At 39.3% G+C, this 22,699-nt stretch overlaps 2 protein-coding genes across 3 annotated transcripts; one reads left to right on the forward strand and one right to left on the reverse strand.

The window, feature by feature from the left end:
* Positions 1 to 12,260, reverse strand: nr1h3 (nuclear receptor subfamily 1, group H, member 3). 2 transcript variants are annotated; one of them, XM_070843526.1, is made up of 11 exons: positions 12,142 to 12,260; positions 9,489 to 9,691; positions 6,698 to 6,780; positions 5,957 to 6,199; positions 4,605 to 4,871; positions 4,276 to 4,481; positions 3,916 to 4,095; positions 3,427 to 3,526; positions 2,922 to 3,035; positions 2,635 to 2,729; positions 1 to 2,284 (listed from the first exon to the last, which is right to left on the reverse strand). In XM_070843526.1, the coding sequence occupies exons 3-11, from the start codon at positions 6,738 to 6,740 to the stop codon at positions 2,138 to 2,140; spliced, it is 1,395 nt and encodes a 464-aa protein (XP_070699627.1). In that variant the 5' UTR covers positions 6,741 to 6,780; positions 9,489 to 9,691; positions 12,142 to 12,260; the 3' UTR covers positions 1 to 2,137. The 2 variants fall into 2 exon arrangements, with proteins under 2 accessions (XP_070699627.1, XP_070699706.1); XM_070843605.1 differs by having other exon boundaries at positions 9,484 to 9,691.
* Positions 12,261 to 14,023: 1,763 nt separating this feature from the next.
* On the forward strand, positions 14,024 to 19,472 carry arl14ep (ADP-ribosylation factor-like 14 effector protein). The gene is made up of 5 exons (XM_070833844.1): positions 14,024 to 14,192; positions 16,369 to 16,564; positions 16,681 to 16,809; positions 17,480 to 17,520; positions 18,807 to 19,472. Exons 1-5 carry the CDS (start codon positions 14,122 to 14,124, stop codon positions 19,033 to 19,035), a joined length of 666 nt encoding a protein of 221 aa, XP_070689945.1. The 5' UTR covers positions 14,024 to 14,121; the 3' UTR covers positions 19,036 to 19,472.
* Positions 19,473 to 22,699: the final 3,227 nt, after the last annotated feature.

Raw genomic sequence — 22,699 nt, forward strand, 5'->3', positions numbered from 1 at the left:
TGGGAGATCCACAACATGACATTCATTTAAAAACAAAAACATTATGCAACACAGACGCAAAAGACAACCCAAGTCTAACATTGAAATTCAAATCATCAGAACACGTGAGGCCCACCACCGTGTGCTTTTGGACAAGAGTATCTCATTCGGATCAAATCAAATCCAGGAAGGACAACTTGAAACTGTGAGCCGTGTGTTTTTATACTTCTATTTCTGTATTTATGTGAAGAATCAGTGTCCCATTTTAGCTGCAACATGTTAGCTGTCAAATGCAATTTTAATTAAGAGCCATGAGAAAATGTAGCTTTAAATAACAAAGCATTACATTAATGTAAACTGCCTGATGCCGGAGAAGCTGAAATGGCTGAAACAGTTTGAGAGAGGACAGAGCACACAGCGTTTTACATCCATGGTTATGCAGGTCTAACAGTGAGATCTGGAAATGCTACAGGCAGCCAGTCAGTATGAAGAGAGAATAAACATCACAATTTTGACTTTGCATTGACATTCCTTTATCATCTGTTGCGTATTTCAAGTTTACACTGCACAAGAGAATGCACGGAAAACACAGCATGAATATAAACATCTAAATCTCTAGTTATAAAGTGTGTTATAACTTTTTTTTGTATGTTTCTACTCATTCCCTGTTGTTCTCTGCTCCCTGTTGTTAGTTTTGGTACAGTATTGAGAGACGCTTTCCAGAATCCCACCAGTTAAAGCTGTTGGTGTTGAGTACCCATTCAGAGAAGATACTCAAGCCTGTGGTCGACCTTCAGATCACGCTATTTTCCCGCTGGATGTTCAGCTATACATCTTTTCCTCAGTCATACAGTATGTTATCAAAAACAAAAAGCTGTGAAAGTCTTTACAAACTGTTCAAACTACATGTATGTTGCTTATACATTTCTCTCAACTTTAAACGCTTGTGATGAAAAAAAAGGAAAGTCACTGTACTGCTTTGTAATGAAATGGATAAAAGTACATCTCACATACACATAATGACAAATATGGTGTTAAAAGAGGCAATTCTTTCTATTATGATTCATGAATACAGCTGTCACGGTGGTTTTTTCCCCCCCCATTTGAAATTGAGTGTCACAGAGATGGTTGTTTGGCTTCCCTTGTTTTTAAACATTTAATCCTTACAGGGAATTGAAGACACATCTGTACCTCCTATTTAAAAAAAAAAAGGTACCAGTGCTGTGTATAAAATTAAAAAAAAGATTTAGTCGCATCACCATTTCCTGTAAATGAGGTCTTTACTTTCTTGTGCGTTAGTATGTGATTGTACAATCTCGTGGATACTTTTCATGTGTACACTCCATACATTTTTCATGTGAAAATAAATATACAATTTACATGAAAGTTAATGGGTATCTAGAAATGACCAAAAGGGTCCCTTATGCACTTGGAAGAAAACTAACGGTAACCTAATAGAAAATTAAAGAAGCCTCCAATTCCAGGAGGTCTACTTCACATTACTTTACCTGAGCCACTAGCCCAACCTTTTGATTTCTGCACTTACTCCAAAAGGAACACAAACTATTTGTTGCCATATGCCAGATGGCCTACCATCTTTTACCCTAACATCAATAAAGTGAACAGCAGATATTGGTCTGCTCATGCTTGCTTTGTATCCATTTCCACCTATTGCACGACTGCAAAAAAAAAATCACTATTTCAACCGAACGTGCAGCTGTAAACCCGACAACTGAGACGGCCACAGCCAAGCCCTGCTCAGGACATTCTGATTTTAATTGTTAGAAGATGAGTATAGAACTGAGCTAAAGATCGACATAACTTTAAACAAACATTAAATCAGATAACTGGCTAAAGAGCCTGATGCTGGTATTTAATATCGCCATAATCATGTCAGCATCTACACAAAAAGAACAACAAAACGCTCAAAGAAAAGTGTTCGCGTTTCTCCTGATGAACACGAAACCATTTAGCAGTCTATCTGAGAGCAAAGGGCAATGGTGCTCTCCTCCCACCAGATTAAAAAAAAAAAGAAAAAAAAAAATCTCAATTCTATAACCAATCCCTGACCAGATGGGCAGAAAGGAGTCAGTGTTTCTCCTCGATTGCCATTTCTGTCTCAGGCTTCATAAAGCAGAGTGCAACATCGGGTTTGCAGTCACTCGTTGACGTCCCAGATTTCAGAGAGCAGCGGGGGAAGTTTCTTGTCCTGGAGGCGAAGGGCAAAAACCTGCTCCGAGTGGACGCTACTTAGTGTACGAAGGCTCACCAGCTTCATCAGCATACGGGGAAACATCAAGTGATCCTGAGGAAACAATTGAAACAGAAACTTAAAAAAAAACAATACTACTAGGAAAGGAGATTGTCTGCCCAACAATCACTTATCTATAGGAATGACTTCTACTGCTGAACTACAGGCCTGTTTTCAGTTGATATAAAAAAAGGAAACAGGTTAATGCGGTTTACATTTAGTAGCTCCCTTACAATAAAAGCAGTTTCTCATCTACCACAGACATACCCCTCCGCTCTAAACAAACAAACAAAGCAAAAAGTAACCTCAGCCCTGACCCAATGTGCTGTGTGTTGTGATGACGACTAGCAGGTTATGCTGACATCCTGTTATCACAAGAGAAGAGGTTACCACTGGACACTTACATTTGGTCTCTTTATCATGATGTAAGAGCGCAGTGCGTCCACATAGGGCTGCTGCAGCCGCTCCACCAGATCATGATCCTGTACATTTGGCCGATCTAAACACAGTTTACCAAACGAAACAAACACCTGTTAATCTCTTTTATTGCAGGTTATCAGATTTTTTTTTTGGTTAAAATATGATTCTTGCTTTTTGTCCCTTAAAAAAAATGGACAGGGGGCAACATTAGCTCCAAATACATTTTCACTTTGAGGATTCAATGCAGGTTGTGTAGTTTATGAATTCTGACCTGCAGAAAAGATGTTGATGGCGATGAGCAGGGCGTATTCGGCCTCGTCCAGATGCAGGTCATTCATTCCTTTCGAGAACTCGAAGATGGGGTTAATGAACTCAAACTGAAGCCCTGGTGAGGTGAAAGTTCGGAGGAGGACAGGGAAACGAAAAGTCACTTTACACTGGAAGTTTTAGAGTTTCTTTACCAGGAGGAGTGGTCATTGGAACAAATGTTTGTTTTCGTTACATAAATTACAAATCAAACTTAACTTTCTGTCCCAACTATCCACAGTTTCATATGTTATATTTCATATCTGATGGTGACTGTCTACTTGTTGCAATTGTTAAGATATGCTTGTGTAAGAAAAAAAAAAAAGACAAAACATGTAAACCTTAAGTCTGCTCATTCTTTTTTTCTTAAACAGCATATTAGACAGATGGAATACAGGCAATCAGCCGAAGGGAAACCTAATATTCATATCTTCCATTACAATTTGACAGGCAGAGATGAGTAAATGTACCCGCTTTGGCGAAATCCTCCTTATTATAGCTGAAATCTTTCAGAAATGTGATGCTATCGATAGCAGGGTTATACCGCCGAGATGTTTCGAGCAGCATAATCTGAGGAGGACAGAAACACATCTTGGTGAGTGGAATATTAATATACAACCAAACTAGGACAAACTGATGTGCAGAGATATTCAAAGACTTTGTCAAAATTATGCAGGAGGAGACTAAGTTTTCACTACAGCTTCGCTGAGGAAAAGAATGTCTTGTATGTTGGTCTTGTACGTCTGATCTCCTGTACACAAAAACTACAAAGACCTACAACTGGAACACCGTATTTTAAAATGAGTCAATAATAATTTTAGTTTGTATAAAGAAAACGCACTGACCACCAACAATCTAACTGTTCTTTTCATCTAGACAGTGATTTGAAATCAGTGATGTACTTTTACAGTGCCTTGCATTTGGAACAAAACAATATCTCATAATAAATAATGGCAAACCTCAATGGTAGATGTCTTCAGTAGAGCAATCTGGTCCTCCCTTGTGAGCTCCAGGAAACCGGGAAGCTGCTTAGCAAAATCCACAATCTCCTGGACTGACATGATTGCTAGCTCAGTGAAGTGGGCGAACCGCTGCTGACGCACTTCTCGGTTCTGCAAGTCCTGACTCTGTGGCCACGGCTGTCGGACGCACACGCAAAAACATTATGAGTGGGTTAACATTTCCCTCACAGACTCTCAAAAAAGCCGAGCAGCGGACACAGCGTATGCAAGGTTAAACCTGGAGAGCAGAGATGCTACATGAGAGACAATTAACTGGTCAAAAACAAGCTAAATCTATAATCTGAGGCCTTTGCTTACTGTCACTTTTGGTCGGTCAAGGAAAGACCTCTTGTTGCATTGCTTCTGCATGGCCACCAGCTTCTCAATCATCTCCTGCTGCTGTGGATCCAGTGTGGCTACTTCCTGCTGAGGGGAGGGGGCGACCACTGTGGACGTGCGAGCCGTTTCCTCCTCATGCTGCTTCTTCATCTTCTTCAGTCTAATTTGTTCCTCAGAGAGCACACCTACGAGTCAAAGATGATGCATATTTTGACTAGAGCTTCTCATGGTTTTCACTCCTGCATGCTAAAATGCAGCGGACACAACATTTTCTCTGTGTCTGATTAATCTGTCATAAAGACACTCACACTGCTCCAGCATGCCCGCCTCTCGACACTTGCGCAGGCGGCACTGCTGGCACTTGCGGCGCATGTACATGTCCATTTCACAGCGGCCATTGTTCTTGCAGGAGTACTGGGCACTTTTAATGACGCTGCGTCGAAAGAAGCCCTTGCAGCCCTCGCAGCTCAACACGTTGTAATGGAATCCAGAGGCCTTGTCACCACATACACTGCACACCTCATTGCCCAGCATCTTTGGAGCAGGCCCCTTCTTTCTCTTCACTGGCTGTCCATCTACACACGCAAAAAAAAAAAGAGGTCATGGAAACACTCTGTGGCAGCATCTTATATACAGAGTGTTATTTTATGTGCTGGAAGGTTGGCAATCTTTTTGGTCTTTTTTTTTAAATAAAATTTGAATAAAGAAAGTTCGGAGGCCAGAGACAGCTTTGTATGCAAAACATGTAGGTACATAACGCAGGAGTATATCCTGTTTTATGAGTCGTGATCGTCTGCATATTCATAGAAAAAACATTTATTGTTGCTAGCTAGTTACCACTTCATTAGATACACTAGTCCAATCTAATACAATTCCACCAAGTACTTCAATTTTGTTGAAAATGTGCCAGATGTGCATATTAATTTTTAGGGCTTGTGACCACTGCAATAAACATTTTATAATATTTTTTACACCCCATTAAATACACAAGTTTCATGAAGACCAGACTAATAGCAGGGCTAATGGATAGAACAGCATTAGGTTGTACAGACAGGTGTGGCTGACAAACTGGGACCTCAGTGTGCAACTATTCAAATGAAGAGATCAGATAGAGAAAACAGTCTTTTAAAGTAAATAGCACAAAAAGGGTTCAACTATGGGCAAAAACGTCTGAGATTCGCAGAAAAAAAAAAAAAAAATGCTGGTTAGTCTAGTGGAAGTCACCTTAGTGTAATTACGCACACACACCAGAGAAGAAACACACCAGAGACACATGCTGCTCTGTAAGACTTCAGATTTAGGTCTGTCTATCAGGGAAAAATGCAAATAATGACAGTCTGAGTTAAATGTAACCTTTCTGCGCTCACATTATCATTTTCAGACAGGTGATGCACTCAGTGATGTCCTGTTTTCTGTCAACGATGACTCATGGTGGTGACTAAAGCAGCAACCTTTACATAACTTGCATAACTTGTGTTTCTCCAGATATGCAATTAAACACTGCCTGTAAATGTGCTGTATTTAATTACGTTTCTTTAAACTTAAAAACTTAAAGTCTTCAGTGCACCAAGGACTCACATTTAATGTCAGTTTCTTGAGAGAAAAGATGAAAATGTAAGTTGTGTATTGCAGTTATTTAAAGTAAGCACTTTTCTCTCACCTATGCTGGCAGATGTGTCACCTGCGGCTGGATCCAGCTTAATGTCGTTTGGCTCTACCGGCAGAGGGCTGCTCATCTCTGTCAGTGAAGGGCCGTTATGAGTGGCGACAGGGAAATCATCCGGCTGGGAGAGGTCGGCCAGCGACAGCAGGCCGTCGTGCTTCATTGCGGTGCTTCCACTGCTCTCCTCAACCATGCAGTCCAGCTGCAGCTCAGAGGCCCCGTCAAACACCTTACTCTCATCTGACAGAGGAGACACAAACACGATCACATTCAAAACAACCACCGGCCACCTTGTACTATTGTGACAGGTGTCCAAAGTAAACGTTGATGTTCTTCAACCAAAAAGCTGGCATACAACAGAAACAAACACCCACACGTGATATAATGACACAAAACTACTTTTGAGAAGATTATAATATTGAATTTCTTCTGTTGTCTGTACAAACCAAAGCAGTCATGTGCCACATTTGGATGCATTTCAGAAAACTAATTTAGCAGACAATCGTGCATGAAATTGACTTTATTATAAAATGAAGATGTTCCTTTCAGAGAGACAAAATAATATATAAGAAATTTTTTTAAGAAAAACAACCAGGCCAGATAGCCATTCCTAGAGCGTGCAACAAGAAAATTATACAGATTTTCCTAGCAGTGTAACACAAATAGATTTACTGAGAAAACTGAACCCTGACCAGTTTGATCAGACACACTGACTAATACAGAAGTGGTTCCTCTTACCATGACCAACATCTGGGATATCAGTCACAGACAGCGTGGACATCTTCTGCACAGCAGCTTGTCATTACGAAATCAACATGTACCTGTGCAACAAATGTAACACACATACATACTCAACTATGATGGCAATTTGAAAAGTAGAACCAGAAAAATAAAATCCTTAAGCAAAACGAAAATCACACATTCAAAATAGGGATGTGGTGAAATAACGTCAACAGCAGAACAGTTAACATGATCTTATACGTTCTTGGAAAGAATTGTGACAAGTCTTCGACTCGGGTCCTGCCTATAATTGTGTGTGCACAGGAAAGACAACTGGCTGTAAAAGCAGAAATGAAAGTTTGTCATGTGCCACATGCATTTCAGGAAACTGATTCAGCAAACACACATGCATGGTTTTTGGCTATTCTTAGCCTGCCTGCAAGAAGGAAGACCCCTTTTTTAAGAAATATGGGCTTTCTGTAATTTACCCTGACAAAGAAAAAATATGACTCATAAAAGTATTTTGTTTGTTATAATGTGATATAATATGGCACTGTACTTACACACGCCATTTTATGACAAATTCATCACCGTTATATTAATTGCTGGTTTATTAGGTCGACCTAACTAAGTACCTCTGTCCTGCAGTAAATCCTCCCTTCATGAAAGTTATAATGTTCAGTTTTTGTTGAAACTGTTTAAGAGCAGAGCTGATTCAACTTCATGGTTATTTTCAGTAAGCTCAGTCAGGACATCAGGGTATTGGGCAGAGTGTCAAAATCAAACTGAGCCTCAAAACTAGTTATTGTATTTACAAGCAGACTCACAGAAAGCGATAATGACTTTGATAGGGACAGTGACACCACTCCTGCATGATTTCGTTGTTGGGTGGTGCAGACTGAACCATCTGTTGCTTAACATAAGTGTGATGAAGGGGTGGACTGTGGACTGTATCCATCCAGAGGGAGGATGTCGAGGTGGTGCAACTGCTGTAAATGCCTTGGGGGGGGGGCACCTGGACGACAGGCAGCAACGGGCTGGGAACACCAAAGCCTGCCACAAGATGGGTCGACCCTACATCCTACAGACATTCAGAAGCTTAAACGTCTGCAACAAGTTTCTGCAGATGTTCTACCAGTCTGTGGTGGCAAGCGTTAACTTTTATGCTGTTGTGTGCTGGGTTGGAGCATGAGGGCAAGAGATGCTAACAAGCTCACCAAGCTAGTTAGAAATCCCCCCTTGGATAAACCAAGTATCTATTTCTTAGTATTACTAAATCCACTGTGCCAACCTACTCAGTGTAAATACGCAATTCCATTACTGCTTACGTTACCTGAGCTAGTTAAGCTTATTGTGTTCAGATTGTGCTGAGACTGTGTCACCGAGGTTCTGCTGCCCCTGTTGTCAATCATTATTTTGTATGCTTCAAAAATATCAGCTAATGCTTCCAAGTATTAAAAGCACTATTTGGAAAGTGAGCAGACAAACAAGACAGACATATAAGCGACAATTCCTCTACCAAAACTTTCCAGACTGTCTATAACAATCTCAACTAGATTTATTGCCTTGCAGTTAATACGTCACCACCAGTCAAGCTGCAGTTTACATACATGATTAGTGTCGTCTATTCAGTATCCAGTGTTTTTACAGAACATTATGATGTCACAGTGCAGTTGACCTTTGGGTTATTAACTGACATCACTTCATTTTATCCATTTAGACATTTGTGTGAAATTGCGTCATAATTAGCAGATGAGTTATGGCCAAAAATGTGTTCCTAAGAATGGGATGGACTTATGTGTGTTTGTACAGACTAATGGACAGAAGTCCCAAGAGGTTGGGGGATGGGATTTTTCCCTCTTTAATGCATTATGTTGCAAATGCTCAATGCAAACTTGGCTTACTACTGATAGTCTATCACTATTAATATTACCCAATTCGTAAAGTTGAGCTGCCCATTCGTTCTATGTTTACCCGTGTGTGTGTGTGTGTGTGTGTGTGTGTGTGTGTGCACGCTGCTTGACAGAGAGCGTGACAAAAACAAAGTATGTATTATATAAACATGTGTGATGTCACTTTTGTGTCACTAAAATATGAGATATAATTACCCAATAGCAAAGAACATAAATATGGCAACGATCAGGTGCCAGCCTGGGGCTGATTTTTAAAACTTAATGTCAGGCTACTCAATGCAGTCACAGCAAAAATCATAAAGGTGAGTGAATCTCAAAATAAAACAGATAAAAGAGAATGAAAGACCATCTGAGATTACATTTTTCGTCAGGTTATGTTCTGCAGAAAATAAAGGGAAAAAAGCCTAATTAAACAACCCACATGAAGAATTCACTATAGCGGTGACGGCAGTCATTTTCCAAGACCCACTGATAAGCTTCTAAATACCAAAGTAAATCAGTAAAGCGGTTATTGTTACTATAGTCCCAGATAAAAGCTTTCACACAGGAGGTAATAATGAAGGAGACACCTGTTGGCACACAGATGCTGACGAGTAAACGAGGCAAAGTATGATTATGACTAATAAAGTGTTTGCCCTGCACAATATTAGCGTTTAGCAGCATCGCAAATTAGCTGCAAAACAAAGATTGAATTGTGATGGGATTCTTTCGTAATTGTCTGTATTTTTTCCATTTTAAGAGCTTCAACGTCTCCACTGACAATTACAAAACATTTTTGCTCTAAACAACATCAGCTGATGCCTGTATAAAAACAAAAAGGCCCACATTTTGATGCAAAGCTCCATTTAATCTACCACAGTGACAGTGTGACAGGCAGAGTGTTGGACTGACCTTACCTCTGAAGCTGATGTCTTATTTATCGCCTATCCATCTTGCCCATGTGAGTCCACAACCTCAGTCTGTCGATACCTCTGCGCTGATCGAGGACTCGCTTGCCTGATGAGCCTTGAGGATGCCAAAACCCCTGTGGCTTATTGGCCGGAAGTTTAATGACTCAATATCGTGGAGAGAGTGAGTAGGAAAGAAGACGAGTCCCTTTCTACAATGCCCAATGGGAGACGGGAGGGAAAACAGAGAGAGGGAGGGAGAGAGGGAGGGAGGGAGGGAGGGAGAGAGGGAGGGTGAAAGAGGGAACACAAGAGGTTACTATTGGTCATGTGCATGGCTCTGAAATCCCCACAGGGCTGTGGTGCTACAGTCTTTTTCTTCTTTTGAGAATTTAAGCAGGTGATTTTACCCCGACATCATCATATCATGCACACACTTAATGATGGCTGCATCTTTTCTCCAGTTCCTTCAACACATGACCAGTGAGATCCCAAAGTGTAAAGGCTGTTACTACTAAAAACCTCTTCCACAAACATAAGCAGAGATGTATGAAAAGAAAATTGGGTGTCAATCATTTAACTGACGCCCTGAAATCTGTTTAAACAGACAATACGTCTGGTAATCAAAAGGTATCAACTTTTATTGGGTGAATTCACATTCTGTGGTTGTAAAACTTGTCTACCCTGCGTATGACTGATATCATCCCCAGTCTCTCTGTTCAAGTCCAATGTCCCTGGCATCTTATCAGTCACCTTTGTTCATGTGCATGTTTTCATAGACTATTGGAAATTAAAGGAAGCACCAACAAAATCAATAAAGCACTGAATAAAACCCAAATCGTATTATATTCAACACATTTTCTCAACCTTGTGTTTTTATAAAAAGGCAACAACGCTAATAATCATTTAGTCATTGTGTTCTCCTATAGTTAATTAGAACCCACAAGCCAATATTCTTCCTTAAAAAGACAGGACTATCCCTCATCTTAAACATGTCAACTAGACAAACTTGCTTTGTGGTAAACAATATGAATATATAATTCAACTAGATTTTTAAAGCCAAAACAATATCTTGCTGACATATTAGACTGAGATTTGCAACTAGTGCTGAAACAGTTACTCAGTTAATAAATTAGTCATTTTCAAAGCAGCATAAAAGTACTGGTTCCAGCTCCAAAAATGAGAATAGTCTTGCATATGTACTTTTGGGGTATTGGACTGCTGGCTGTACAAAATACACCATTTTAAAAAGCATTGGGAAATGATACTGGCTATTTATCACAAGCTCTGTGGCTTGTTATAATGTTATAGCCCAAACAATTAACTGATCAGTCAAGAGCGAGATTGGCAGATTCATGGATGATTTTAAAAAAATCATTTTAGTTGTAGTCCTATTTACAACAATGTGCTGAGGACATTAGCAGAGCCTGGAAAGAGTGCAGCAGCGTCCCAGTCACTGTCAGCGAACACGTCGATGGGTTACAGAGTGATTGTGAGAAAGTTCATAAAAGCCTCCCAGTCAGTAAACCGAAAATCGGAGTGCAAATACAGTCAGCATGTCTGAGTGGGAAATGTCCGTTTGTCAAAGTCTCAGAGCACCACCGGATGACACTCCCTTCGGTGAAGCAAAAATGGACTACCATACTCAGCAACAACTTGGTGTGAAAGCAAAGAGTCAGTGCTTTCAGGAGTCACAGGCTCCAAAATGAATCAAAGTTCCCACCAACACACCCATGGAAGGAGAAGTGGTACAGCCAGAGCTTCAAGGCCCTGCAGACCCACCCAGATGTTTTCACTTCTTGTGACTGGGGACCTCCGCTCAGGCTAACATTGGCTAGAGAAGTTACTGGGAATTATGTGAAGTCACCAGACTGATGAATGTAATAAGGATGTGAGTCAGTGACAACAGGTGCACTAGATGTCAGGTCTGTGAACGCACACACAAAGGATTGACCAGGCAAAATAAGTGAAACCACCTGGGTGGGGAGATCAGGGATGTTTAACTTAGGGGCTTTCACTTTCACACACACACACAATTTACAGCAGGGCGTGTTTAGAAGGAAAACATGCAACAGTAAACTCTCACAGCCTTTGTCAAGCTAAATTAGCTAACCTACTATTAGCCTCGGTGGCTAGTTTGTTTTGAACTCTCAAGTAACATTGACCGTATTTCGCAATCGTGTTGGGTAAACACCTGAAAGAACAAGTCGCAAATGACACAACACACTGAAAAGTCGTGTCGTGTTTGATTTGACCTCAGACTCGCTGCTAACATTAGCCAAGTTAGTTAGTTAGTTAACTGGCCTCACTGTCAGTTACCTGGTAGACAAACACATTTGAGCTAGCTAGCTAGGTAGCTAGAAGTTCAGCTTGTAAACATTAGCTAATATTAGCAACATTTGAATGTGCCAGTCGCTAGCCTTTCAGGCTTCTAGTCAAGAAATTACAACGGGTTGTTTTAGATGAGATTAGCTTCATAGTCTGTCCAAACAAGGCCAATATCGTTAACGTTAGCCTAACACCCCCGCACTCGACAGGAACTCCCTTTTAACAAGTTCAACTTAGCTAGCTAGCCTAGCTAACTTCACATCGCGGACACTACAAACACGACAAAAGGCTAAATTGGTTGACTTGTCAGAGTCTCCACGAGTTTGCAACCTACCTGCTCGTTAGTTATGGCAGGCTACTCCGTCCGTTTGTGGCTGCTGACAGCGGCTTTGACAACCAAGGCTAGCATGCTAGCTGGCCAGCCAGCGTAGTCACATCATGTGATCCGGCGGCCCCCGGGTAATTTAGTTCAGGAGGCAGATCTGATCAGGCTTTACTGCCCAGAGGTTAGTCTCACAGGCAGCAAGAACATACCCAGATCAGCATGGAGGAAAAGTAAAATGTGATTCCTTTACTTTAAAAAAAAAATTAATATATCTTCTCTTATGCTTTAACTATTTATTTTCTTGTGCTTTTGTTATCTTTTACATGCAATTTAATGTTTCTGTGTCTTGTTTTTATTGTGTTTTATGTCACTGTAAAGTACTTTGAATTGTTTTGTTTGAAAGGTGCTTTACAAATAAATGTGCCTTTCCTTGCCTTTATGACATAGAACATGGCAGAACAAGATACTGGCTGTATATTGCCATGTTAGACCATCCTGCTCTCTATGAATTGTGTGCACGTCACAAAGTAAAGCCGACACAGCAGACAAATGTTACACCTTTTTATGCCGTAAGACCTGGAAACTTAAAGTCCTTCAATGCTCGAATACTGTTAACTGCATGGGATTTCATGTGTGTTTGTTCTGGTAATATATTTAGGAATATTCACCATATGAGCAGAGTATGAATTAAAAATAAAACCAGATTTTGACTCTATGAGGCATGGCCACAATATTCTGCAGTACTGCCAAGATGCATGTTTTTGCTTAATCCAATTACCAGGAACCAGTTGACACACAGTGAAACTGGGGTAGTGACCTGCTTTGTACTGTTGGTGGTCTGACCTTGAATATTAGGTCAATAAAATGTTCTTCTGTGTTAAATGCCAGGGTCATGGATGATTTGTGTCTGTACTTTTTACAGAAAGGGGAGGGATTATATTACTATTACAGTGCTCATTGAAGGTCTAAATTAGGGGAGCGAAGTGTAGCAGCAGCAGCAGCCCTTATGCCGAGAGCACCCAAAAGATTAAACAGGATAAATGTTGTAAAAATGTGGGTTTATTTACTGAGATTATCCTCTTGAACAAAATGTCTGAATAACTCCTTTTAGATACACATACACAACACCTTTTTCTTAATTTATCCAAAACCCTGTGCAAAAAAACTGCAATTCTGCTATGGGAAACAACCTATTGCAACATCCTATTTCAATTATGAATCTTATCTTATCTTGTATTATCTTATCTTATCTTATCTTACAGTGTATCTTATCTACACTCTTTGGTGTCTTATGCATAGCAGTAGTGGTAGAAGAAGTACTCAGATCACTCACAAGTAATGTATTATATTCAGTTCAATTTAATTCAACTCAGTCGTTTTATTGTCATATAAACAAATAAAAACAAGTTTCACCGTACAATGAAATTCTTGCTCTGCCCTTTTGCCTACAATGTTGCTTCAGGATTTAAAAAAGATAGATAAATAGAAAAAGAAAGCAGATAAATGAACAGTAGCTATACAGTATACATATATATATATATATATATATATATATATATGTATATATATATATGTATATATACATATATATATATATATATATATATATATATATATATATATATATATATATATATATATATATATATATATATACACATATATTATAGATCAGCAAAATGTACTAAAAAGTAATAATTATCCCTGTCAGTATTCTTACATGTTATATAACTGGATTATTATTGTCCTTGTTTGGGTAGTTAGATCTGTCAGAATTTATCAATGACATAAATTGATCTACTGTTATGCAGCCACTAGAGGGCAGACTCTCCTGTGCACAACAGGAAGTAAAACCGGAAATACATTTTTAGAATCGCCGAAGAAGAAGCTGGAAGAAAACAGTCCTAAATAGACGAGTCTATTAATTTTTTCTGCGCGTTTTCAGCACAATTTCTTGCATTATCGCATCGTTTCGACTAAACAGACACCATGCCGGTTATTTGTGCGGCAACAGGGTGCAACAATAAGTTCGTGAAAGGGTCGGAAATAAGATTTTACAGGTAAGTCTTGACCGGCTGAGCTGAAGTTTTCCATACAACACATCTCTCAACTGTTTCACGTTAGCGTTAATGCTAATTTGACAACATAGAAACGACATGAACACATTTTAAATTAACTATGCTTTAATTGAGGACAGCTTCCCTCGGTGGTAGCATGTTTTAAAGAAATGTTAAAATAACTTCACTGTCATGCTGCATCCTTGTAGCTCCATTATCATCCATTTAAACACAGCACGGCATCATAAACGCTAATTATCTTATTTGGCATCTTTTCTGATAGTAATCTGTGTATTTACCAAACCATTGCCTCGGTCTAATCTCAAACTAAACCATAACTGAGCCTGGAAAGTGAACCAGCACACCTACACTACTCACAAAAAGTTAGGGTTATTCGACTTTCAGGTGAAATATATGGAAAATGTAAAAAGTGAATGCTACAGTGATATTATATCATGAAAGTAGGGCATTTAAGTAGAAGCATGCACTGGTAATTTGTTCATTTTAAACAATTTATTGAAAGAAAATCTAACAACAGTGGTGGGTATACCACAACAAAACATTTTCAGTGTCTCAATAAATTGGGATGTGGCCAAAGGACGTCCACTCCTCTCCTTTCTGTGACTCTTCCAGTCTCTGTATCACTGTTCCAACCTCCTGATGACACTCTGTGACCCTCTAAGCTCAGTGAACACCTCCGTCTGAGGACTTCCTGTTTGAAGCCTCCAGTGTTGAGGTGCTGCTGATCAACTGTTAGGTGTCGTCTTGGTCTCATGATGTCAGAATGTGAACAGCAGGATGAGGAGGACTGTTTAAATACCAATTCTAACTGAAGCAGGAAATGTATTGGTGGATTCATGGATCAAACCTGTTGTGAATGTTGCTGTTAAGCTTCTTGTTAGAGAACAGCAGCTGGTGCAAAAAGTACTGAAACACTGAACAGTTGGACATGTGCATTCAAAGGTTTAGAGAAGGTCACATTAAGTTCACCTGGAAAGTTTAGAATGCATTTTAGGTTCATCCTGAAATTTCACCCGAAAGCCGAATATCCCTAACTTTTTGTGAGTAGTGTATATCCACTGGCAATGTAGCGTTATAACTCAAACTTTTTACTTTTTAAAATGCAGTGTATCATTTATGGGTAGATTGGACTTAAATGCACAGCATTTGAACATGCTCATACAAACACACAGCAGCATGCAGCTTCACGATCAACAATCAATTAAAAATACTTCTTCTCTTTCACTGATGCTGTATTTAGATGCATATAATTGTCTGATAATGTGAACTAACAACACTTTCAGTCATCCTCTTTGGTGCTCAGTTCAACTGTTTGATGATCACACATCAAATTTTTAAGTCATCAGTATCTTTGTTTTGGGGGCTGCTTGGCTGGAGCAGGCGTGTGCATTACTTAATAGAAGTTTGGGATCACGTTTTGTGACATAATGTATTTCATTTTCATCAGGCAGCCCTTTTACTGGTAAGAAAAGATTACACCAGTTGACAGAAACTAAAGAAAGGCTAAATTTAGATTTGTAAAATGATTGTCTTGTATTGAAATGAGTGTAGAACCTGTTATTCATGATGACTTTACATGTAAATTGACCCCAAAGTCTTCAGTGGGACATTAAGGCTCACGGCCTGTTAATGTAAATCTATCAGTACTGTTATTTTAATATTCTTAGCAAATATTGTATGACACCACAAATAAATCATGTGCATGTGAAGCACTGCTCAGCTTTTCTTTGATTCACATGGTTACACAGAGTTTTCTCAGACAACAAAAGGAATCAAAAAGATGTCCTACTAATGGAAGGGTAGTTGACAGTGAAAGACAGTAATGGTAGGCAATAGTAATCAACACTGAAACATAAAGGAGTTATAAAAGATAAGAAAAAATACTGACAAGAATTACTGGCAAAGCTTTTGGAGAGGAGCAAGAGGTGAAGAGACTCAACAGTAACTCAGCAACAACATATGTGTAACACATAAATATGCTTTATGGATCAGATAAAGCTCGATTTCCCTCCTTGTAACTGTCCGGTTGTAATAAAATGTACAGTTTTTAGGATCATCTACTTTGTTAGACAGTTTACATCAGGTTATTAGACATTATCTTAACAGGATCATCCTGCAGCCTCGCCTGAAGCCCCTTCCTCCCTCTCTTGTGCGTCAGGTTCCCGCTGAGCAAGCCTCAACTCGCCAGCAAATGGGTGCACAGCCTGGGGATGAAAAACTTCATCCCGACGGCAAACACCTGCCTCTGCTCAGAGCACTTCAGGACCGACTGCTTCAGGGACTACAATGGCAAACAGTTTCTGAGGGAGGATGCGGTGCCCACCATATTCACCCAAGGGCAGGATTCATTAAAGGTGGGGTGTTCACAACATTATATGGACTCTCCTCAAACAGCTTGTTTTCAGTCTGAACAAGTCACCCTAGTTTAGATTCGTAGTGAGTGTAATGGACTACTGTGAAAATTGTGCAGATTGAACTTCGTAAACGAGGGGTGATACCAAAGGAGACAAACGTCGCGAGTCAAATGGGAACACAAGCAGACAAAGACAAAGTGAGAGAGGCTGTCAATATGCGCAGAGACAAAAGAGGAGGAATGAGGGTGAGTTTTCGGTTATGTTTACCTTTAAAGCATCATACCAGTGTTTTGAATGTGATGGTTCATTTACTGTAAGTTGTGTTTACAGTACAATTAGTCTTTGAAGGATAATGGACTAAAATCCAAAATGCTAACTTTTAATCCTTAACTTCCTTCAGCATTATGGCTGTTACACAAACACAACAAACTGAGGAAAAAAAATGTGTTTGATGGGCCGCAATCACAACTGGAAGCTGCTGTTTTTATACTGTTACCACCACTTCTGCTATTATCAATAGTAATAACAGGGTTTGTACAAAGCCTTGAATGTTTGGAAAATGCTTCGTTTGAACTATCATGTTTTCAAGGTTAGGAATGTGCTTGAATTCAAATATACTCCTTTTATACACCTTTTTAATATTCTAAATGAAACGATCCCGTCGTCGTATTTGTGTGTTGTCTCCTGGCATTTTATTTATCGGAGTGTAATACTAAGATATTAATATTAATGTCAGAGCCACAGTAGAACATCCACCAGCATTCACTGGTTAAAGTGGATCATTTGAAACAAAGCAGGGTTTCTTAAGTGCATTAAACCACCATTAACATTTTTCAGATCTTATGAGTAATCACTGAAAATAATATTATTATAAATTTAGCTTAGAATAAAATGTACTCGTTTATTTTGGCACAGGGTGGACGAGGAGGCCGTGGAGGAAAACAGCTGTCTGACAGGTGAGACAGCGTGTGGGTGTTTCTCCATTCTCACGGTAGCCCCACCGAATTGTGTGATAGAACTATTTCTGTTCATGTTTTCACCTCTTTGAATGAGAAACACTGAGCCCTTTTCATCACAAAGCTGATCCCAGATAAACCTTCAGAAACTAATTAGGCTTGTGTGGGAATTACTGCTGAGCCGAAGTGGAAGTTTTGATTCTTCCTCCATGACTCCATCCTTAACGTGGCCACCAGCAGACTTTCTTATGAGACTGAAAAATACACACTAATACCTGTCCTAACGCAGGCATTATAAGGGCGGGAGAGATTCTTTGAGCATGGGTAAAATAGACTTTGACTGCAGGGAAAACTCTTTTTTTGATGTCAGTATCTAAAAAAACAAAGAATAAATCTTCCAAACAGTCATATTTTTGCAAGAATTATGGCTAAATACACAGTTAAACACAGTTAGCTGTTGTAAACAACTAATGCATGCAAACATTGTTGTTTTAATAATGTTTATGTCTACTAAAGAATATGGCAAATAAATTGTGAGCAAGATACCAGCGGTAAGTAAGGATTTGTTTAAGAAAACAGTTTTAGAAGAATAAAGGGTAATTAGCATTTTACTTTATATTTTATGTTGGGGGAAGTATTCTTTTTCTACTTTTATTCCTTTAACCTCTTTGCTTGTTTGTCCAGCACCACATCTGGCTGTATAGGGCACAGAAGGGAGGCAATTTAGATGATCTGTCTACTAAAACTGATTTATGAGTAGTTGTTAGGCTGTATATAGGGTAGTTATTAGTCAGTAGTTAATGTAGGACTAGATGAGACAGGTTTAGGGGAAGCTGGTGCTCCAAAAGTTATAAATTACATCACTTAATGACAAAACAGCTGGAATACACAGAACATTTGAATCCGACTGTGTTAATCCTGTAGGAGTTTTCAGAGGGTGTGGTTTTCCTTTAGGCTCTGGGCTGAGATTAATTAAAGTTGAGTGCAGATTTAACTATTGTTTCATAACGACATGAAAGACAAAAGCGTCCCCAGGTTTTCACCCCTCGGTGAATGTTTCATAATATTAATTGTCATTGCCAGACGGGCGGATCATGAAAGATGCAAATTTATACAGGAGGTGTGTGTGTGTGTAGGGGGGGATTTATACTGTCAGATATAAATAAACTGAAGCAGTAATTAAAGGAAAACACAGGGAAAAATGCCTCAAGAAAACCCAATGAAATTGTTGCATGAGTGTGAATGAGTCACTCAGTAATGTCAAACTTCTCATCTCATGCCCGCAGACAAACTGTTGGAGCCAAGAGCAGAGTGTACGACAGCAAAGGCCGACTGCTGTCCAACAACAAGGACATGTGTGACTGTCTGGATGTGGACTGCATGGGCTGCTTCTACCCCTGCCCCGAGTGCGGATCACGCAAGTGCGGAGTGGAGTGCCGCTGCGACAGGAAGTGGCTTTACGAGCAGGTGGAGGTGGAGGGCGGAGAGATCATCCGGAACAAGTTTGCTTTTTAGTTAGCAGTGACTTTTTGGCTTGAAGTGCTGAATCATGGTATCAGAGGGCTTCTGGGAATCACAATTCTTGAGATGGGTAAGTTATTTACATATTTTATGTGGTTGGACAAAACGTGAACATTTTTTTAAGCTTATTTCAGGCATTTAAGCAAAAATCCATTAACAAAATTCCCAATGACCTCGAGATGCTGGAACCGGAAGTGCTAAAACGTGCTAAAAATTTCTGGGTTTTAGGACACATTCCTGCAGCACTCTGTTCATGTCAGGGCCGTGCACCATTCAAGACTGTGATGCAAAACAGTGTAAATATTCTGCTGAATGTTGGATTTGCATTTTGTTGCTCTTCACTTTTTTAAAATGTTTTTTTTTTTTTTCATGTTTTCTCCAGTTAAAACGTGTCGTACGTGTCATTTTGTGTTAATAAACTCTTTTCTTCATTTTTCTTGTCTCCACTGTTGATGTGCTGTAACATCCACAGAGATGGAAATAACTTCCCCCAGATGTTTTCATTCTCAGGTGAATTCCTAAATTCCACTTTTCCCCAAAGACTTGCTCAATTGTGTAGTTTGATATACTAATACTAAAATCCTTTCTACTTTAATTATTGTTGTATCGTTTCAGCTTCAGAAGAGGTTTCACTTAACTGTATAATCTGAGGTGTAGTTAGTTTAATCATGCGACATTTATGAATGACTGAAAGCACACGGTGTATAGTTTTGTTTAAAAAAAGTAATAGGTTACACCAAAAATGTTAAAAAATTCTTTTAAAATCTCTAACTGATAGGTAATTGTAAGTAAATAATATGGATTTTTGAACCATTATAATCAATACATTCTTGTTTTTTGAATATTGAATTCAAATGTGAAAGATTTCTCTAATCACAAAAAATGTTTTATAGCAGGAGAAAAAGCTTTCGCTCCGTTGTGTCCAAGCATAGACTGTATAAAAGAGGTGGATGTAGCTTCTGCTTCTGAAAAGTGAGCGTACTGCTAAAGTGCTTTAAACCTGCATTCTTTCTAAGTCTATGAGAGAATTACCCTACTACTCACTTAATGTATTACCTCAGTAAATATTTTACTCATGTACTCAAGTCTTCTTTAATACAGCATGATGTTCATTGTGTAAATTCTGGTCCCATATGGAGAATAATATATGATAAAGCAAGACGGGACTATTTTGCGAGTGTCTTCACGGAATGAACGTCACCTCTGGTTCCAAAACCAAGATGGTGACGACCAGAAAACTCAAAGCTTCACCTCTTATACACAGTCTGTGTGTTGAAGCTTCAAAACACCTCCATATATATGGCTTTTCTTGTTAATCTACATTCAACATCCTACTTATGCGGGAATGGAAACAGTTAATTCAGAAGAAAGCATATTGGTTTGAGCAGTTAACTAAAAGGTCAGCAGGATCTCTGGAAAGTTTCACGACATGTTTTAAAGGAGATTTAAGACATGAATGGCTAGTTTTACTAAAGGAGCTGCTGTTAAAATGGCAGGGCTACACCTTCAAGGAATACTTTGGATTTTGCATTTTTTACTTGTGAAGTGAGGCTGTTTGAGGTCCATGTCTATAAGTTAGTGTCGTAAAATCAAAAAAACTAAGAACTGCTTTTCTCAATGGAGTCTAGTGGAAGAGAAAGAGAGAACGGCTTCAGCTTCAGTTTTCTGCTGTTTTGATGACAATTTAAAGCAGAGATATTTTTAATATAGCGTACACTTAAAATGATAGGCCCTTTTTTAGGTGGCTGAAGTATGTTGATCTGCTGCCCCCCGTCCACAGCAGTACATTACTTAGCATACGGGCTTTTGACTCCAAACGCAGTCTACTGTGAGTAATACACTACTATGGACAAATACCTCATACAGCCCCACTTCAAATAATCTGAACTATCCCTTAAAGTTTCACTGTGTACCAGTCCAGTGCTTAGTCATAGGCAGTAGTGTAGAGGAGCATAATCCTTCCTCAGTGACAGCACATCCACCTTTTGGACGGCTGAAAGTCATAACTCCATTATGTGTTACTGAGAGCTCCATCAGTGTTAAATGAATGGAAGCCTTTTAACAATTAATGACATTAATTAATGTGTCTGTGTGAGTTACCTCACTAATCCAACAAATAAATGAATGCCCATTTAAAATGTAATTATTACCATTAGGTCATTTTCTGCCTGATTATCACAGACTAGAAGCACTAGAGGACCTTTTTTCGTCCTCCTACACACTGACCTACACGCTGGCTACTGAAAGAGTTGCAGAAGTGCTCAGACAGTAATGCTGCATTTATACACATCCTGGTGTCCTTAAGCTGAACTGTAGGTCAAGTGTCACACAGTCCAGGGTTGCTTGGCCTCCATATCCTCCAGCACAGAACCCTGTTTTAATATATATGTACGCTGTCCTCTTATTTTTGCTACGATCTCATTGCCACTGTCTACATAATGCATTTTAAAGCTCATTTTTTAAGGCTACATATAAATTAGGCTTATTAATATTTATAAAATTGTTGTCAAGAGCAGAGAGCGAATCGATGCAAACAAGCCATTCATCAAACCGGCTGAAGTTTTGCTGCAAACTCAAATTGAAGTTCAAGTTAAAATGTTTTCTCAGTGGGGATATTTGTGTCGCACAGGAGAAACTCCAAAACCAGACATCTGGCTTCAAAGACATCTATTCTCTGTGTAGTTGGTCAGTTAGTTCATCACTTTGTTCCAGACTGAAATATCAACATCCAATAACGACAACTGAATTGATTGTCATGAAATTCAGTTTAAGCGTTCGTGGTTCCCAGAGGATGAATGCTGCTGAGTTTGATGATCCTTGACTCGCACTCTGCTGCCACCATGAGGCTGACATTTGTTGTTTTTTCTTGTGAAATGTCTTGACAACTTTTGGATGAATTGCCATAGAATTTGGTATGAAGATGAATGTTCCCCTCAGGATGGATTCTAATGTCTTTGGCAGTCCTGTAACTTTCTGTAAACTGCCATCATCAGGTCCAAAATGTGATTTTCCTGCGACATACGGTGATCACATTTTTATGACCAAAATACCAGCAAAACCACAAATGACATTTGTCTCAGCATTGTCATGCCAACATGAGCTTGGCACTACTTAGTCTTGTTAATAGGCTACAACATTTAATTTGCTAACACAAAGCAGCCCAGTTGCTGTGGGAATGAATGAATTACCGGTTCTTTCAGTGGAGGGTTGCAGCTCCGGTTCTTAAATACGTCAGCTCGGTGTGCCTCACTCACATCAGTAATTTCACTGGTTTAAATCACACATTGATTAAATTAAAGCTGCCAAACTGGGATACCATACAAACACAAAAAAACACAGAAACAAATGCAGAAAAGCACAATTCAGAAAAGTCACTTCCATCCAAGTTAAAACTGCTTTCTGCTGCAAATTTCTAGATAGTAGTGACAATAGTGTGCTCTGGACCATACTGTATATAACCTTCCAAAAAATCTATTGTCCTTAGTTTCAAAAAAATTCAACTCATGGAAGAATTCATCACAGCCTGACACAAAGCCATCCAATACATGACCGCATCCATTTCCTCCCTCCAGCAGAGGAAGCAGAGCGACAGACTCGTCTATAAACTTGATAAAACGTCTATCTAAATATTGGCTGCGGCAGTCATTAGTGAGCAGAG

The sequence above is a fragment of the Pempheris klunzingeri genome, chromosome 1, assembly GCF_042242105.1.
Source record: "Pempheris klunzingeri isolate RE-2024b chromosome 1, fPemKlu1.hap1, whole genome shotgun sequence".
NCBI lineage: Eukaryota > Metazoa > Chordata > Actinopteri > Acropomatiformes > Pempheridae > Pempheris > Pempheris klunzingeri.

Excerpts from the sequence above, each read along its gene's own strand:
- nr1h3 (XM_070843526.1), bottom strand. The coding sequence starts at position 6,740 with ATGTCCACGCTGTCTGTGACTGATATCCCAGATGTTGGTCATG. Across the intron at positions 4,482-4,604 it reads GGCGGGCATGCTGGAGCAGT|GTGTGCTCTCTGAGGAACAA; the intron begins GTGAGTGTCTTT and ends TTTGACTCGTAG. Across the intron at positions 2,730-2,921 it reads CATCAACATCTTTTCTGCAG|ATCGGCCAAATGTACAGGAT; the intron begins GTCAGAATTCAT and ends AACTGTGTTTAG.
- arl14ep (XM_070833844.1), top strand. The coding sequence starts at position 14,122 with ATGCCGGTTATTTGTGCGGCAACAGGGTGCAACAATAAGTTCGTGAAA. Across the intron at positions 16,810-17,479 it reads ACAAAAGAGGAGGAATGAGG|GGTGGACGAGGAGGCCGTGG; the intron begins GTGAGTTTTCGG and ends ATTTTGGCACAG. Across the intron at positions 17,521-18,806 it reads GGAAAACAGCTGTCTGACAG|ACAAACTGTTGGAGCCAAGA; the intron begins GTGAGACAGCGT and ends TCATGCCCGCAG.